The sequence below is a fragment of the Perognathus longimembris genome, chromosome 17 (genome assembly GCF_023159225.1).
Source record: "Perognathus longimembris pacificus isolate PPM17 chromosome 17, ASM2315922v1, whole genome shotgun sequence".
In the NCBI taxonomy this organism is placed as follows: domain Eukaryota; kingdom Metazoa; phylum Chordata; class Mammalia; order Rodentia; family Heteromyidae; genus Perognathus; species Perognathus longimembris.
In genome coordinates this window covers 40075095-40094152 of record NC_063177.1, presented here as the reverse complement: position 1 = coordinate 40094152, position 19058 = coordinate 40075095, and the positions used below count along the sequence as shown (strand labels likewise).

Genomic DNA, 19058 nt, shown 5'->3' with positions numbered 1-19058 from the left:
CAAGCTTGTCTTCCCTTCAGGAAGATTTGGGCCTCGGGCTGCTAACCAGCTGCCTCCCGGACCCCTCATTCTGCTCAGCCTCAGTCTCCCAGGAAGTGTCTCCAGAGTTGTGAAAAAGAGCGCCGCCTAGGCAGCCTGGAAGGTGGAGTCCGCCCGCTGGTCACGCCTCGGAGGGGCGGGGCATGCAAATGAGGGTGGCGCTTCGGAACCGCAGCCCCGGGAACCCCAGGCGGGGAGAGGTTCCGATGGTAACTGGGGACCACAAGCTGTCTGGAGGGGTTCTTGAGAGTGGGAAAGGAAAGGAGGGCGAGGGCGAGAGCGATGCCCATGACGGTCACCGCGAATTGAATGTGTGTGACGCGAGGTCGGCAAGGCGGGCAGGCGACTGTTGGGTTATCGCTTCTCGGCCTTTTGGCTAAGATCAAGTGTAGTATCTGTTCTTATCAGTTTAATATCTGATACGTCCTCTATCCGAGGACAATATATTAAATGGATTTTTGGAATTAGGAGTCGGAATAGGAGCTTGCTCCGTCCGCTCCACGCATCGACCTGGTATTGCAGTACCTCCAGGAACGGTGCACCCTCCTTTGGGGGAATTAAGATTGTTTAACGTTAGAAAATGCTACTGGTTTATGAAGTAACTATGAGTTTCCTATGTCTAAGGTGCTTTAGTAGACATTTCTAGTACTTATGAGTTAGCTGCTTCCTGCTGAAAGGATGTTTGAACCATTACCTGTGTGTACTTTCTTGATGTTCTGAGGATACTAATAATCTAGTAATGACTGTATTTCCCTTTCAGTAGCGACACCTTTTCTTTTCCCTCCTCCTATGTTTTTCTCTCCATGCCACAGACTTTTCTCCATTTTTGGATAGTGAGTGTTGTGTCCCAGGGAGTTTACTGCCCAGGATGTCTATTTACTATAATTTTTCGTCTCTTGTTACTATTATTGTTGAAGTCTCCAGCGGTGGGTGTTAGGCAATAGGTGTGATTAGGAAACTACAGCTTTCAAGAATTCATCTTCCAGTTTTGTTTCTTGCTTGTCCTAGAACTTGAAGCAGATGGCCGTGGGTAGTGAAGGAGGGAGTTCAGAGGTGTTTGGGGGGGGCCTGTGTACAAGACTAGGCTTTCCTTTGTCAGTATGTTTTTTTTGTTTCTTTTTATTTCTGGCCAGTCCTGGGCCTTGGACTCAGGGCCTGAGCACTTTCCCTGGCTTCCTTTGAACTCTGCCCCTTGAGCCACAGAGCCACTTTTGGCCATATGTATACGAGGCAAGCTCTCTTGCCACTAGGTCATATCCCCAGCCCCTTTGTCAGTATGTTTTACAAGCTTGTTTTCCCTTCAGAAAAGTTTGGACCTTGGGCTGCTGCTTCCCGGACCTTTCCGCTCAGCCTCAATCTCCCGTGAGTGTCTCCGCGGAGTTGTGAAAAAGAGCGCCGCCTAGAGCTCGGACTGGCCTCCCAGCACTGCGTAGGCTCCGGGGAAGGTGGAGCCCGCCCAGCTGGTCACGCCTCGGAAGGGCGGGGCATGCAAATGAAGGTGGTGTTTCGGAACCGCATCCCCGGGAACTCCAGGCGAGGAGAGGTTCCGGTGACATCCGGGGAGCATAAGCTGTCTGCAAGGGTGGATGGGGCTCATGTGAAGCTGGCGCAAGTAGGCACTGGGCGCGCAGGAAAGGAGGGCGTGGGCAAGAGCAGTGCCCATGGCGCTCACCGCGAGTTGAATGTGTGGGAAGCGAGGTCGGCAAGGCGGGCAGGCGACTGTTGGGTTATCGCTTCTCGGCCTTTTGGCTAAGATCAAGTGTAGTATCTGTTCTTATCAGTTTAATATCTGATACGTCCTCTATCCGAGGACAATATATTAAATAGATTTTTGGAATTAGGAGTCGGAATAGGAGCTTGCTCCGTCCGCTCCACGCATCGACCTGGTATTGCAGTACCTCCAGGAACGGTGCACCCCTTCTTGGGGGAATTAAAATTGTTTAACGTTAGAACGTTTTGCCACCTTTGAGACTTGATACTTAGTATTTTGCTACTGTTGGGCTTTTCTGGGCTTTGTGCTTATGACCTGAGCACTTTTTTGATCTCTTTATTTTCCCCCATGCTGGTACTTTGCTGATTGAGCTACAGGGCCACATCTGGCCATTTTTCCATGCATGTGGTGCTGGTGCTGGGTAATCGATGTTGACGATCCTCTTGAGAGTTCTTTCTGGGGCTAGAAATATGGTTTATTGGTTTTGTTTTGGTTTTTGGCCAGTCCTAGGCACTGTCCCTGGCTTCTTTTTTGCTCAAGGCTACTTGAGCCACAGCGCCACTTCTGGCCATTTTCTGTATATGTGGTGCTGAAGACTCGAACCCAGGGCCTCATTTATGCGAGGCAAGCGCTCTTGCCACTAGGCCATATTCCCAGCCCGAAATATGGTTTATTGGAAAGAGTGCTTACTTGGTGTACATGAAGCTTTAAGTTCAATTTCTTAGAACCACATATATGGAAAACGGCCAGAAGTGCTCCAGCCCTGAGTTCCAGCCCCAGAACTGGCAAAACAAAAAGAATTCTTTTCTCTTTCCAGTTTGCTACTTTGGTGTAGGGCTAAGTACATGTCACGCCACCATGAGAAGCCAGAATAACTCCATCTTGAAAGTTCCCCCTTCCCCATGTAACCACTAACAACAGCCAATCAGAAGGCGGTAGGAACGTACTTAAAGTACATAAGATACAAACATAGGTTGGTCAACCGGTCTTGCGGTTTAGCCCATGTACATTAGCCAATAGAATTGTTAAGTGTTAACCAATCATGTAATTGCTAAGCTGGAATTCCCCTAGACTTGTTTGTTGAGCTAAGAAAGGGTTTGGGGGCCTGTACCTTACCAGCTGCGTCTGTGTTGGTGAAGGACCGAGCTCGAGCTGAGTTGTAAATGTTCCTCTCTGTCTGTCGCGGTGCCTTTAGTATAGATTTAGGCCCACTCTTAGGGACACGGTCCCCCTTACTATTTTGCAGGAACGAGGCCTGCGTTCCACATTCAGTTTTTCCTCCCCTCAGCAGAAGGCATTTGTTGTGTGTCTTTTTGTGTTTGTTTTTGGCTATCTGTATCTATTTTTCTGAAACTCATGGTAAGATGGCACAGACTCAGACAACTCCCCTTTCTCTTTTTTTTTTAGCCAGTCCCGGCGCTTGCCTGAGCACTGCCCCTTCCTTCTTTTTGCGCAAGGCTAGCATTCTATCTCTTGAGCCACAAGTAGTCACTTCCAGCTTTTTCTGTTTATGTGGTGCTGAGGAATCGAACCCAGGGCTTTGTGTATGCTCGGCAAGCACTCTACCGCTAAGCCATATTCCCAGCCCTCCTCTTTCTCTTTTGAATTAAGGAGTCAAGAATAGAGCTCATCCACAGCACCACTTCTGGCCTTTTCTGTTTATGTGGTGCTGAGAAATCAAACCCAGGGCTTCATGCATGCAAGGCAAGCACTCTACCCCTAAGCCATATTCCCAGCCCTACAGTACTGCATTTCTATAGTTATATTTTGTTGTTACCTACAGGGACTATTCCTATTATACTCCCAAATGATTAATGTATATGCTGCCTTTTCCATATCCACCTTCTATTAATGACATTACTTATTCCTTTGCTGCACCTAGAAATTTAACCCTCAGATAAAATTACTTCCATGTCCTCACTTCCAATATCCAACTGACAATCAGGCCCTGCCAGTCCAATTCTAGTACTTCCTCTCCTTCTCACTCTGTATCCATTATCATGCCCCCTAAGTGTCACAAATAGCTAGCTAGAGACTTGTTTGCTCTGTCCCATAATTATTACTGAAAATCCTTTCATTCCAATGAGAGATGCAATATATGTCTACTTCGTACAAATAGGAGCAGTTTTGCTTCAACCAATAGAGTATGGCAATGGTAAGGTGTGATCAGGAAGGTGGTTCCCCTTGGGGAAAGTCCTGGGACTCTAGGGAAAGCCAGCTGCCATGGAAATAGTCTCAATAGCCTGAGACTGCTATGCTAGAGGCATGAGGTAGTCACTGTATTGTTTGTCCCAGCTGACTCAACAGTCATATTAGACAATCAGGTCCAATCTCCTGATGATGAGAGCTGACTTCCGGATGCATCCCCAGGAGAAATTCCATGAGAGAACTCTGCACAGGAGCCATCCTCACATTCAATACCCAGAACGTTGAGGGGAGAAGAATCAAATGGCCGTGGGAGATATTTGCTCCCAGTAATACTGAGCAACAAACCACGAGAGTTAACTGATGGCCTGCTCTGGTTCATCTGTTCCAGTCTTTACCAGATGGCTAATGTCAAACAAGCCCTCTTCTCAAAGCCTGCCTGTTCATACTCATAGAGATCTCTCAGCAACCTTCTACTTCTCACAAATTAGAAACTTAACAAATTTGTCATAATGAATCGGAACCTTTTTTTCTTGTTTTCTATATGTCTAGGACTGCCCTTCTCCCATTATTTTGTGGGAAAACCTGCCAAGAACAATAAAGATAGTATGCAAATTTCAAAAAAAAAAAAGAAGAATAGAGCTCATGACTTCAGTGTGGAAACTGAAAAAGAGAAACATTACTTTTTTTTGGCCAGTGCCTGAGCACTGTCCCTGGCTTCTTTTTGCTCAAGGCTAGCACTCTACCATGTGAGTCACAGCGCCGCTTCTGGCCATTTTCTGTATATGTGGTGCTGGGTAATTGAACCCAGGGCCTCATGTATAAGGGGCAAGCACTCTTGCCACTAGGCCATATCCCCAGCCCCATTACTTTTTGTTCTACTGAATGGCCTGCATTTAACATAGGATGGCCACCTGAGGGCACCTTTGTCTTAGCTACTATCCTTAAAGTCACAAATGTAATTTTCCTTCGAGGTAGGAGCGGCCACCCAGACCAGATTCCTTACATCCTGGTGTGGCGGGATTTAGTAGAAACTCCCCCTACTTGGTTACAACCCTTTTTGCCTCCACAACACCTAGACCCGACCAGAATTCTGGCTGTTAAGAGTCAATCTAGGGAGACCTGGAGGCCGCGGCCGCCTCCCAACGCCCATCTGCCGGCTTCTCTGGCTCCATCAATTCGGAGGAGCGGCGGCGACCTCGGCCTCCAGTGTCCCCGGCGGAGTGTAGCGCAGCCGCCGCCGCCGCCGCCGCGATGGTGCTTCTGGGTTTCCTGCAGGCGGGAGGGTCCGTGCTGGAGCAGGCGATGGAGCAGGTGACTGGCGGCGACCTGCTCTCCACGCAGCTGCTGGTCGCCTGCGCCTTCACGCTCAGCCCTGTCTACCTGTTCCGCCTCGCTGTCGGCCACGTGGTCCCGCTGCCCCCGGGGGCGAAAAGTCCACCATACATTTTCTCCCCAATTCCATTCCTTGGGCATGCCATAGCATTTGGGAAAAGCCCAACTGAATTCCTAGAAAACGCATATGAGAAGTATGGACCTGTATTTAGTTTTACCATGGTGGGCAAGACATTTACTTACCTTCTGGGGAGTGATGCTGCCGCACTGCTTTTTAATAGTAAAAATGAAGACCTGAATGCAGAAGATGTCTACAGTTGCCTCACAACACCTGTGTTTGGAAAGGGAGTTGCATACGATGTGCCTAATGCGGTTTTCTTGGAACAGAAGAAAATGTTAAAAAGTGGCCTTAACATAGCCCACTTTAAACAGTATGTTTCAATAATTGAAAAAGAAACAAAGGAATATTTCCAAAGTTGGGGAGAAAGTGGAGAAAAAAAATGTGTTTGAAGCTCTTTCTGAGCTTATAATTTTAACCGCTAGCCATTGTTTGCATGGAAAGGAAATCAGAAGTCAACTCAATGAGAAGGTGGCCCAGCTGTATGCAGATCTGGATGGAGGTTTTAGCCATGCGGCCTGGCTCCTGCCAGGATGGCTACCGCTGCCTAGTTTCAGACGCAGGGACAGAGCTCACTGAGAGATCAAGAATATTTTCTACGGGCTGGGGATATAGCCTAGTGGCAAGAGTGCCTGCCTCGGATACATGAGGCCCTAGGTTCGATTCCCCAGCACCACATATACAGAAAACGGCCAGAAGCGGCGCTGTGGCTCAAGTGGCAGAGTGCTAGCCTTGAGCGGGAAGAAGCCAGGGACAGTGCTCAGGCCCTGAATCCAAGGCCCAGGACTGGCCAAAAAAAAAGAATATTTTCTACAAGGCAATCCAGAAACGCAGGCAGTCAACAGAAAAAATTGATGACATTCTCCAAACTTTACTAGATTCTACATACAAGGATGGGCGGCCTTTGACAGATGACGAAGTCGCAGGCATGCTTATCGGGCTGCTCTTGGCTGGACAGCATACATCCTCAACTACCAGTGCCTGGATGGGCTTCTTTTTAGCCAGAGACAAAACACTTCAAGAAAACTGTTACTTAGAACAGAAAACCGTCTGTGGAGAGAATCTGCCTCCCTTAACTTATGACCAGCTCAAGGACTTAAGTTTGCTTGACCGCTGCATAAAAGAAACATTAAGACTTAGACCTCCCATCATGACTATGATGAGAATGGCCAAAACTCCTCAGACTGTGGCAGGGTATACCATTCCTCCAGGACATCAGGTGTGTGTTTCTCCCACTGTTAATCATAGACTGAAAGACTCATGGATAGAGCGTCTGGACTTTAATCCTGATCGCTACTTACAAGATAAGCCAGCATCAGGAGAGAAGTTTGCCTATGTACCATTTGGAGATGGGCGTCATCGTTGTATTGGGGAAAATTTTGCTTATGTTCAAATTAAGACAATTTGGTCTACTATGCTCCGTTTATATGAATTTGATCTCATTGATGGATATTTCCCCACTGTGAATTATACAACCATGATTCACACCCCTGAAAACCCAGTAATCCGTTATAAACGAAGATCAAAATGAAAAAGACTGCAAGGAACTAACACGTGACACATCACTGTAAAGATGCAAAGGCATTTGCAGAGAATGAAGTTCATGAAACAACTCTGCGTAATGTTTTCTTGTGTAATTCTAAAGCCAATATGAAGATTTTCTTAAATGACTGATACTGTTAAGTATAATGACATTGAAACATTTTTTCTAACAGTTTTGATACTATGTGCTTTCAGGATGTTGTGTTCATTTAAAAAAAAATAGGGGATCTAGGTAACTGACAGATTTTAAATGGTAGTTTCCAGGCACCACTTTTCTTGTTTTTTTTTTTTTTTTTTTTGGCCAGTCCTGGGCCTTGGACTCAGGGCCTGAGCACTGTCCCTGGCTTCTTCCCGCTCAAGGCTAGCACTCCGCCACTTGAGCCACAGCGCCGCTTCTGGCCGTTTTCTGTATATGTGGTGCTGGGGAATCGAACCTAGGGCCTCGTGTATCCGAGGCAGGCACTCTTGCCACTAGGCTATATCCCCAGCCCCCAGGCACCACTTTTAAAAGCACAAATAGCTTTGGTATAAAAGTCTACTGAAATAAAAAAAAAAAGAGTCAATCTAATAAGCTAAACAAAACTGACACTAAGACTCCAGCCTCAGTGCCGCTCTACCCCATTTTACACGGCGGCTCTGACCAAGACTTGATTTTCCTTCCACCTCCTCTGCCACCCCCATACCAACCTCCACCCCTGCCGGACCAAACAGCTGTGCCGCCGCCTCCGCCACCCTTGGACAGCACTGGGGCCGTGGTAATGGATGGTCTGGCAGCAGGGACTCGAGGCAGAACAGAGAGGGCTCTTCCCTCAGAGACTGCCCATCCTCCCTCTGCAGATACCACTGTCCTCCCCTTGCGTGCAGCGGGGGCCCCCCGGATGATACCGGGAACCAGCCCTTGCACTGTTGGCCCTTTGCCACTAGTGATCTGTACAACTGGAGAATGCAGAATGCTCGTTTTTTTCAGACAACCCTAAAGCTCTTACTAGTCTTTTAGATACTGTTTTGTTTACCCATCAGCCCACTTGGGATGATGGCCAGCAGCTCCTGCAGGTTCTCTTCACAACGGAGGAGCGTGAGAAAATACAGGCAGAAGCCCGAAAATTCGTTCCAGGGGATAATGGGCAGCCCACCATAAACCCAGACATCATCAGTGCTGTTTTTCCCCTCACACGCCCAAACTGGGACTTCAATACAGCAGAAGGTAGGGAGAGTCCAGGTCTTTAGGCGGCTGCTCGGAAGCCGACCAACCTGGCTAAAGTAGGAAGTGTTCAGCAAGGTAAGGATGAAAGTCCGGCTGCCTTCTCACACGCCTATGGACCCAGAGGCACCCGGAACCAAAGCAGCTGTGGTCGTGGCCTTCGTGAGCCAGGCAGCGCCGGACATTAGAAGGAAGTTACAGAAAGTAGAAAGACTGGGAGAGAGAAGTTTGCAGGATTTAATGGAAGTAGCAGAGAGAGAAAGTCTGGGCTGGGGATATGGCCTAGTGGCAAGAGCGCTTGCCTTGTATACATGAGGCCCAGGGTTCAATTCCCCAGCACCACATATACAGGAAATGGCCAGAAGAGGCGCTGTGGCTCAAGTGGCAGAGTGCTAGCCTTGAGCAAAAAGAAGCCAGGGACAGTGCTCAGGCCCTGAGTCCAAGCCCCAGGACTGGCAAAAAAGAGAAAGAGAGAGAGAGAGAGAGAGAGAGAGAGAGAGAGAGAGAGAGAGAGAGAGAGAGAGAGAGAGAAAAGAAATTGAATAAAAGGAATATTTTTTAAAAAATAGAGAAAGTCAGGAGGGAAGAGAGGCAAAAGTAAGGACTGAAGAAAGAAAGGCTAGGGCCACAGAAGGTGCCAGGCAAACCAGAGAGATGGCAAGAATTCCCCTGGCAGCAACTGCGGGGAACCCAGAAGACAGAAGACAACGGCTACAAGGTATGACACAGGGCTCTGAAAAAGAGGAGAATCCCCGAGAACAGGAACGCCCCAAGTTGCAGAAAAATCAATGTGCTTACCGTAAGGAATCGGGGCATTGGATAAAAGAGTGCCCAAAGAAGCCAAAGGGGAAGAGTTATGACTCAGGAAGAGGCACCCGTAGAGTCCTGGTCACGGACTCAGGAGACCAAAGTGCTTAGGGGGGACGGGGTTCAGAACCCCTCCCCGAACCCAGGGTAACTCTCACGGTGGAGGGGACTCCAATTGATTTTTTGGTAGATACGGGTGTGCACCATTCAGTTTCGCTGAAGCCCCAAGGAAAATTATCAGGAAAAAGTTCATGGGTACAGGGAGCAACCGGGATGAGCCAGTACCCATGGACTACCCGAAGGACAGTGGACCTCGGCGTGGGCCGGGTATCCCACTCATATCCCGGAGTGCCCGTACCCCATTTTAGGATGAGACTTATTAACAAAAATAGGGGCCTAAATTCACTTTCACCCAACTGGGAGGTCTGTCCTGGATCAAAAGGGGCATCCTATTCACGTTCTGATTGGTGCCAGTTGCACCAACCACCGTCACCACCAGAGGCCGACATAGATTACTGGCTACAAACGTTTCCTGAGGCATGGGCAGAGACAGGGGGAATGGGATTGACAAAGCACAGGCCCGCCAAGAGTCTGACAGGAGTATCCCATGCCGCTTGAAGCCCGAGCGGGAAGAACTCCTCACACCAGGCGCCTGCTGGAACTAGGGATACTAAGGCCTTGCCAGTCAGCTTGGAATACACCATTACTGCCGGTCCACAAGCCACATTCCAACGACTACAGGCCAGTCCAAGACCTCAGGGAACTTAACAAGAGAGTGATGGACATACATCCAACTGTCCCTAACCCCTATACTCTCTTAAGTCCTCTACCCCCTGATAGACAATGGTATGTAGTTTTAGATTTAAAGGATGCATCCTTCAACCTGCCCCTGGCACCTAGAAGCCAGATCCTGTTTGCCTTCGAGCGGACGGATGCTGAAAAGGGTACCAATGGACAGTTAACACGGACCAGACTACCCCAAGGATTCAAAAACTTGCCCACAATCTTTGATGAGGTCCTCCATGAGAACCTGGGTGAGTACCGTTCTAATCGCTCTGACGTGACACTCTTACAGTATGTGGATGATCTCTCGATTGCTGCCGAGAACTATGAGGTGTGCCTGCAAGGTACTAAAGACTTACTTCAGACCCTGGGAAGCCTGGGGTACCGAGCCTCGGCCCAAAGGGCCCAGATCCACAAACCTGAGATCATTTACCTGGGGTACTTGTGAAAAGAGGGGCAGAGATGGCTAACACAGGAAAGAAAAGAGGCTGTGCTAAAAATACCCCCGCCGTGGAATCCTCATCAAGTGAGAGAAATGTTGGGGTCAGCAGACTTCTGTAGACTATGGATTCCGGGGTTTGCTGAGTTAGCCAAACCCCTCTATGTGGATTGAATCAGGAAATTACCTATGACACGATGTATAAAGGGGTGGTGGAGAACAGCTGGCTGCAGAACTATCATCCCTGAAAACCTGGGGAACCAAGTACTGCTAAAAATGCACCGTTCTACTCATATGAGCACCAGGAAGATGCGGGATCTAATAAGACTTGCAAAAATAAAGATTAGGGATGCCAACTCCAAGATTGAGCAGATTGTGACCGACCGCAAAGCCCGCCAACTAACAAATGCAACCCAGAACACCCCGAACCCCGGATCGAGGCAGAGAGGAGATAAGCCAGGGGCATACTGGGAAGTGGACTTCACAGAGGTAAAACCTGGAAAATAAGTCTACAAATATTTGTTAATTTTTATAGATACCTTTTCAGGATGGGTAGAGGCATTTCCTAGGAAACAAGAGACGACACAGATAGTAGCTAAGAAGCTGCTGGAAGGCATCCTACCCGGGTATTGCCTCCCAGTAATGATAGGATCAGATAATGGACCCACTTTTGTTTCTAAAGGTAATACAGAATTTAGCACAAGTTTTGGCCAATTGGAAATTACATTGTGCATATAGACCCCAAAGTTCAGGGCAGGTAGAGAGGATAAATAGGACCCTAAAAGAGACCCTTACAAAATTGACAACGGAGACTGGGTAGCTCTTGCCCCCAGTGCACTTTATAGAGTGCGGAATTCTCCGTACAAAACAAGCCTCGTCCCGTTTGAGATTGTGTTTGCATCCCTTCTCCCTTAATTCCTAATTTGCAATCATACTTGCTAACTGATTTTGATGACTCTGAACTTTTTTTTTTTTTTTTTGCCAGTCCTGGGCTTGGACTCAGGGCCCGAGCACTTGTCCCTGGCTTCTTTTCGCTCAAGGCTAGCACTCTGCCACTTGAGCCACAGTGCCACTTCTGGCCGTTTTCTGTATATGTGGTGCTGGGGAGTTGAACCCAGGGCCTCATGCATATGAGGCAAGCACTCTTGCCACTAGGCCATATCCACAGCAACTCTGAACTTTTCACCTCCCTCAGGGCCTTACAGCAGGCCCACCAGGACATTTGGCCCCGCTTAACAGCCCTGTGAGACAAGCCCTCCACCAGAGCCCCATCGCTTCTGCCCCGGAGACTGGGTCTACATGAAAAGACACCTTCAAAAGAACCTGGAGACTCCCTGGAAAGGACCCTACATGGTCATCTTGACGACTCCCACCACACTCAAGGTGGACGGAATCGCCACCTGGGCTCATAACTCCCACACCCAGCCAGCGGACCCGCATGCCGTTTTGAAGGACTTTATCCCTGAGCATCAGTGGCGCGTAACCCGTAATGTAGACAACCCTTAAGGCTTAAACTTACTAGAGCAAAATGATTTTAGTACTTTACTCTCTCCTGATGGCTGTAATAGAAGCGAATAGTCCTCACACGCCTTTTAACTTGACTTGGCAGATAATTAATGCAGGAACAGGTGAGATAATTAACTCTTCCTCTATCACAGCTCCAAAAGGCCAGGGATGGCCGCAGTTACAATTTGATCTTTGCCGATTAGCCACCAGAAGCTGGGACATAAGGGACTGGAGTTTGGAAGCTAAGGGAAGACCAGAATGTAGAGACACCGGAAAAGGATGTACATTACCCCCAGCTAATGGGAGGGGACCGGGATGTGGACATGTACTAAACAGAGTGGATTTAAGGGAAACAAGTTTTTATGTGTGGGGCTAGGGATATGGCCTAGTGGCAAGAGTGCTTGCCTCATATACATGAGGCCCTGGGTTCAATTCCCCAGCACCACATATACAGAAAACGACCAGAGGTGGTGCTGTGGTTCAAGTGGCAGAGTGCTAGCCTTGAGCAAAAAGAAGCCAGGGACAGTGCTCAGGCCCTGAGTCCAAGCCCCAAGACTGGCCAAAAAAAAAAAAAAAAAGTTTTTATGTGTGTCCCGGAGGAGGCAGAGCCAGAGCCCAGGTACAGAAATGTGGGGGAGCCGAGCACTTTTACTGTAAAAGTTGGGGTTGTGAAAGCACTGGAACTGTTTGGTGGGATCCCCCAGTGACCACTGATCTGATTATAGTAAAAAAAAAAAAAAAAAAAAAAAAAAGAGTCCTGGTTCCGAAGAAAGCAAGCAATCCTCTATACAGAGAATGCTCCAGTTTCTCGTGTAGCCCAGTTTCTGTTCAGTTCAGTGATGCTGGTAAAGAGTTTAAAAGTTGGGAGGCCGGCCATACTTGGGGCCTGAGGCTCTATCAATCCGGTTACGACCAAGGGCTTCTCTTCACCATACGGTGAGTGGCAAAACCGTTACATACCCAATCAGTGGGACCCAACATGGTAATTGCCCCACCCCCACCCCCAAGACTCCACCTCGGCTTCCTCCCTGGGTTAGCCCTGCTCTGAATATAACAACTGTATCCGATATGGGGAAACTTCCAAATGAAGGTCAGAGCGATAATTCCCTGCTTACCCTGCTTGAGCGCTCAGTGCAGCTGCTGGATGCTTCCAGGCCAGAGTTAAGTGCCAGCTGTTGGTTTTGTGATGATATCAAGCCTCCTTATTATGAGGGGTTAGCATTTCTAGGCTGTTATAACACAAGCTCCAGCCATTCCGCTTGCGGATGGAACCCCACCACCGGCAATCCTACTTTACAACAAGTGTCAGCACAAGGAACCTGTATGATAGGGAAGAAAGGATTATCACCGTCCCCACTGTACAATCAGACTATAATAATAAACAAGACCTCCCCACAGTATCTGGTTCCACCCGTGGACGCATGGTGGGCATGCTTGACGGGCCTTACCCCTGCGTCCATTCTCAGGTAGTGAATGAAACCGGTTCACCTTGTGTGCTAGTACACTTAATGCCAAAGATCTACCTTTCATTCCAATGATGATGTGCTCCGCCACTTTGAGGGGGAAGCGGTAGCTATCATAACAATAGGGGCGCTATTAGGACCAGCAGGAATAGGAACTGGAGTGACTTCCTTGGTGCTACAGAAACAGCCCTACAGCAGACTGCGAGAAGCCATTGACGCTGATATAAAGGATTTAGAAAACTCCATAGCTCACTTGCAGGACTCCCTTTCATCACTGGCAGAAGTAGTGCTGCAGAATCGGAGAGGGTTAGATTTGGTTTTTCTTCAACAAGGAGGCTTGTGTGCCGCTCTAGCAGAGGAATGCTTTTTCTAGGTAGACCATTTGAGAGTAGTGAAAGAATCTCTGAGCAGAGTCAGGGAAGGGCTAGCTAAAAGAAAAAGAGAGCGGGAAGAAGCGCAGGGATGGTTTGAATCCTGGTTTAATTATTCCCCATGGATGACGACGTTAATTTCCACCCTTTTGGGGCCCTTGATTATTTTGCTAGTCATGCTGACCGTGGGACCCGGCATACTTAATAGATTAGTGACTTTTGTGAAAGATAGGGTAAATACTGTTCAATTACTGGTATTGAGATCTCAATATCAGCCTTACAACAGGAAAGACTGGCCTCATCTTCCTCGAATTTAATTGAGTTACAACTTCAGGAACCACTGCCGGTCCCTCAGGACCCAGAGAAAGGGGGGAATGAGAAGCCAGGGTAACTCCATTTTGAAAGCTAGACTCCATCTTAAAAAAAGAAAAAGTTACGTCCTCTAGAGGACCTAAAGTTCCAGTAAAAACTGCAAAATGTTCCCTCTTCCCAATGTAAACACTAACGACAGCCAATCAGAGAAGAAAGTACCTAAAGTTCCCGATGGCCTTTGTTTTAAAAAATTTTTATTATCAAACTGATGTACAGAGAGGTTACAGTTTCATACGTTAGGCATTGTATACATTTCTTTTTTCTTTTTTTGGCCATTCCTGGGGCTTGGACTCAGGGCCTGAGCACTGTCCCTGGCTTCTTTTTGCTCAAGGCCAACACTCTACCACTTGAGCCACAGCGCCACTTCTGGCCGTTTTCTGTATATGTGGTGCTGGGCCTCATGAATAGGAAGCAAGCACTCTTGCCATTAGGCCATATCCCCAGCCCCATGGACACATTTCTTGCACTGTTTGTTACCTCATCCCTCATTCCCCCCTCCCCTTTCCCCCCCACCGATGTTCTTAAGATAGCTTACTCAGGGCTGGGAATATGGCCTAGTAGCAAGAGGGCTTGCATTGTATACACGAAGCCCTGGGTTCAATTCCCCCACATATATAGAAAATGGCCAGTGGGCTGGGAATATGGCCTAGTGATAAAGTGCTTGTCTCGTATAGATGAAGCCCTGGGTTGGATTCCTCAGCACCACATATATAGAAAAGGCCAGAAGTGGCGCTGTGGCTCAAGTGGCAGAGTGCTAGCCTGGAGCCAAAAGAAGCCAGGGACAGTGCTCGGGCCCGGAGTCCAAGGCCCAGGACTGGCCAGAAACAAACAAAAGAAAAACTTGCAGCTGAAGAGGTGACCTCGGGTATTCAGACAGGACCTAGGGATAGGAATTTCTCATCAGGCAACCTCAGTGGCTACGGAAGCCCCAACGCCCGCCAGTGCTTTCCATCTTACCCTAGAGACAGCCAGCTTTTGGTCTCAAAAAACAAAAAACAAACTGCTGAAGGATTGTAGCATGAGTGAAGCACCGGTGGCCCGAGCCCGTAGGCCTGGCTGTGGGGGAGGCCGGGGCCCGAGGATCCGGGTTTGAAGCCAGCCAGGGCAGGAAGGTTCCGCGAGACTCCACCGGATACTCAGAAGGACAATATATTAAATGGATTTTTGGAGCTGGGAGTCGGAATAGGAGCTTGCTCCGTCCGCTCCACGCGTCGACCTTGCATTGCAGTACCTCCAGGAACGGTGCATTCCCCTTTTCGGGGAGACTAACAATTAAATGTTAGAACACTCTGCCGGGCGGCTCTCTAGAGAATCCTTCCTTTTCCGGTTTGCTGCTCAGGTGTATGGCTGGGTTAGGTGCATGTCATCCCTGTATGTTTGGTACTGCCTTATGGTAGGTTCATCCCGTTGTCCACTTACATTTACACAGAAGGTATTGCCATTTGAGTTGTAATTCTTGTTTTTTGTAGTTCTGAGGCTTGAACTCAGGGCCTGAGCACTGTCTGTGGCCTTTTTTTATTCTAAGGCTAGCACTCTACTATTCTGAACCACACACAGTGCCACTTCTGGCTTCATCCCTTTATGCGGTGCTGAGAAATGGAACCCAGGGCTTCATGCTTGTGCTCTCTACCGCTAAATCACATTCGTAGCCCCAATTACTTCTTTTGCTTATAAAGGTGATGCATTGAGGCTTCTAGTTACAGGAGACAGTAATGACCACTTTTAAGGTAGCATTACCTTCTTAATTCTTATCCCCCCCCCCCCCATTGTAATCTTTTTTTTTGTGGCCAGTCCTGGGCCTTGGACTCAGGGCCTGAGCACTGTCCCTGGCCTCTTTTTGCTCAAGGCTAGCACTCTGCCACTTGAGTCACAGCGCCACTTCTGGCCGTTTTCTGTATATGTGGTGCTGGGGAATCGAACCCAGGGCTTCAAGTATACGAGGCAAGCGCTCTTGCCACTAGGCCATATCATTTTTTGGCGGTCAGTTAGAGTGTTATGCCAGATTTCCAGTCCCCAAAGACCACCGAGGAGCCGATACCGATGCAAATGTACGAGACTATCGCAGTCTCGAACTTGGACTCCCAACCGTCACCGACACAGCGGATCTGGATCGAGAGTCCCGACCCTCAGATAGGCAGGGTTTTTATTGCCATTACAACAGGGGCAGGGTATTTCCAACTTGGCAGATACTTGATTGGATGGCATTTAGCAAGCAAGTCTTGTCCTATTTCTATTGGCCATCTACCCTTTCAGTTATCTATTTTGGCTTTGATATCGGGAACTGGCCTCGATATCAGGAATTGACAACAGGTGGTCACGTAGCTCTGATGCAGGGGGTTAGTACAAGGGGTAGAGCAAGTCACAAATGGGTTAAGCAAGCCGTTTACAGAAGCAGAATATGTGGTCAGGCTGACCTAGCACCAACTTTAACAATTGCGATCATGTTTTCCCATTATCACTAAGCAAGCTTGAGTGGGCTAAAACAATCCAGTACTCAATCATAAGTAAACCAACCCAACAGTTACCATGGCATTTCTACTACTATTATGGTTCTTTCTTTTCTTTTTTTTTTTTTTTTGCCAGTCGTGGGCCTTGGACTCAGGGCCTGAGCACTGTCCCTGGCTTCTTTTTGCTCAAGGCTAGCACTCTGCCACTTGAGTCACAGCGCCACTTCTGGCCATTTGCTGTATATGTGATGCTGGGGAATCGAATCCAGGGCTTCAAGTATACGAGGCAAGCGCTCTTGCCACTAGGCCATATCCTCAGCCCTATTATGGTTATTTCTACAGTCTATGACTAAGGTCATTTTTACTGTCCGTTATCATGGTTGCTACCCAGGTACAGAGGGAAACAAGTGCTCCCTACATTTTTGAATGTCAAACTATAAGAAACTAGTCTCACGGGTGGGGTGCAGCCCTCTAGCATGGAGTCATCACCAGGGCTTAGAAGCTGTTATAATGTTAACACTAAACCTTATATTTAGTTAGTCCAGTTTTCAGGTCAGCCCTTAGAGGAGGCAACAGGACTTTCCTGGCCAGGACGGCTTCTGACGGTGACCCTGAGACCTCAGCCTCCTGAGTTCTTAGTGTTGCAGAGGCCACCTGCGGCGGGCCCAGGCTGAGAGTTGCTAGCTTGCAAGCGGGATAGACAGGGAGTGAGCAGGAGACTAAGAGCTTCCGAGGCCTCCGCTAAAAACGTCCTTAGAGCTGTACATTTCTTTCCTTCCTGAAACCCTTCCTTCCTTTTTCACTTTCTTTCTTCCTTGCCAGCCTTTGAACTTGAGCTCAGGGCCTGGGCGCTGCCTCAGAGCTTCTTGTGCTCCAGGTGAGCGCTGCCCTTTGAGAACCTCAGTGGCCCTTCTGGCTTTTCTTTCTTTTTTTGGTCTTCTTTACTTTTTTTTTTTTTTGCCAGTCCTGGGGCTTGGACTCAGGGCCTGAGCACTGTCCCTGGCTTCCTTTTGCTCATGGCTAGCACTGGGCCACTTGAGCCACAATGCCACTTCCGGCTTTTTCTCTATATGTGGTGCTAAGGAATCTCCCCCCCAACCCCCCCTTTCTTTCTTGGAGTGGTTCATCCGAGGTGAGAGCCTCCCGGACTTCCCTGCCCAAGTCCCCGGGCTTCCAACCTCGATCTGGCCGGCGACCGCCTTAGAACTGTCATTTCTATAGAAATTTAAGCAAGCCACAGCCTCACTTCCCGCTTTTGGATGGTTACCTGGAGATGTGGGTCATAGAATTTCCAATCCAGGCTGGCTTCCTCCCATGATCCTCCAGAACTCCTAAATCTACTTGCCGAATAGCTGGAATTACAGGTGCGAGCCTCGGCATCGTAACTGAGCTCTTAAGTTCTCGGCGCTCCTCAAAGAGCACCAACCACCTGGGGCCAAGCTTTTGTCGATCTGAGAGCCCTGGCTAGTGCCAGTTGATACTTACAATGTAACAGACCCTCTGACATCCTTCTAAAATATATATTGACCTCAGGGCCCAAGTAGGTGCTGTCCCTGAGTTCTGCTTGTGGTTTTCTGGTGGTTTCACAGACTTTCCTGCTGAAGCCTGAGGCGCCCCCCCCCCCCGGCCCCCATATCTCAGTGTCCTCAGTAGTGAGGAATGCTGTCACGAGCCACTATCGCCTGGTTTAAAAACAGAATTTAAGACACTGGGTTCGCATCTCCCATGGCTTCAGGATCCCCACCCGCCCACTAGGAATCCTCTCTGGTCTAAGGCTCAAGAGAATGCCACGGGTAGTCATATGAATCCTACTTTAGAAGCAAGCATGAGCTGGTGATTCACACCCGCGATCCCAGCTACTCAGAAGCTGAGATGTGAGGATTCGGGTTCAAAGCCAGGCTAGCCTAGGCAGGGAAGTCCACCAGACTCTTTTATCTCCAATAAACCCTCCCTCTTCCCCCATCAAAAAAAGAAAAGCCAGAGGTGGCCAAGGCAGAGCCCAGCCTTGAGGGACAGCACCCAGGCCCCGGGAGTGGGAGCCCCAGGATGAACCTAAAAGCAAGCTAGTGCAACGTAGATAGCAGCCAGCCACGGACGATGATGATTTTTTTTTCTTTCTTTCTTTTTTTTTTTTCGGTCAGTCCTCAGGGCCCCAGCATTGTCCCAGACTTCTCTTTGCTGAAGGCCAAGCACTCTTACCACGTGAGCCACGGCGCCACCTTCGGCTTTTTCTACCTCAGTGGTGCTGAGGAATGGGACCCAGGGCTTCCTGTGTGCGAGGTGAGCAGCACTCTACCACCTGCCGTGTGATGGTGCTCTATAAAGAAGTGTTTAAGTGGGGAATGTGCCGGCAAGGTCTCTGAGGATACTGGAATTAAAACTTCCAGCGGAGGGCTGGGAATATGGCCTAGTGGCAAGAGTGCTTGCCTCCTAACCCATGAGGCTCTCAGTTCGATTCCTCAGCACCACATATATAGAAAACGGCCAGAAGCGGCGCTGTGGCTCAAGTGGCAGAGTGCTAGCCTGGAGCCAAAAGAAGCCAGGGACAGTGCTCGGGCCCTGAGTCCAAGGCCCAGGACTGGCCAGAAACAAACAAACAAAAGAAAAACTTGCAGCTGAAGAGGGGACCTCGGGCATTCAGACAGGACCTAGGGATAGGAATTTCTCATCAGGCAACCTCAGCGGCTACGGAAGCCCCAACGCCCGCCAGTGCTTTCCATCTTACCCTAGACACAGCCAGCTTTTTGCCTCAAAACACAAAAAAAACAAACTGCCGAAG

At 48.8% G+C, this 19058-nt stretch overlaps 1 protein-coding gene, 2 non-coding genes and 1 pseudogene across 3 annotated transcripts; all 4 read left to right on the top strand.

Moving 5' to 3' along the window:
* Positions 1 to 395: 395 nt before the first annotated feature.
* LOC125366628 lies at positions 396 to 586 on the top strand. Its single transcript, XR_007213920.1, has one exon. It is a non-coding gene; the product is annotated as a U2 spliceosomal RNA (small nuclear RNA).
* A 1182-nt stretch (positions 587 to 1768) lies between these two features.
* LOC125366610 lies at positions 1769 to 1959 on the top strand. The gene has a single exon (XR_007213905.1). It is a non-coding gene; the product is annotated as a U2 spliceosomal RNA (small nuclear RNA).
* A 3059-nt stretch (positions 1960 to 5018) lies between these two features.
* LOC125366408 (lanosterol 14-alpha demethylase-like) lies at positions 5019 to 6901 on the top strand. Its single transcript, XM_048367070.1, is given in 3 exon segments — positions 5019 to 5725; positions 5727 to 5932; positions 6147 to 6901. Coding segments are annotated over 3 exon segments (1515 nt in total). The 5' UTR covers positions 5019 to 5149; the 3' UTR covers positions 6880 to 6901.
* An 8063-nt stretch (positions 6902 to 14964) lies between these two features.
* Positions 14965 to 15085, top strand: LOC125366636 (annotated as a pseudogene).
* Positions 15086 to 19058: the final 3973 nt, after the last annotated feature.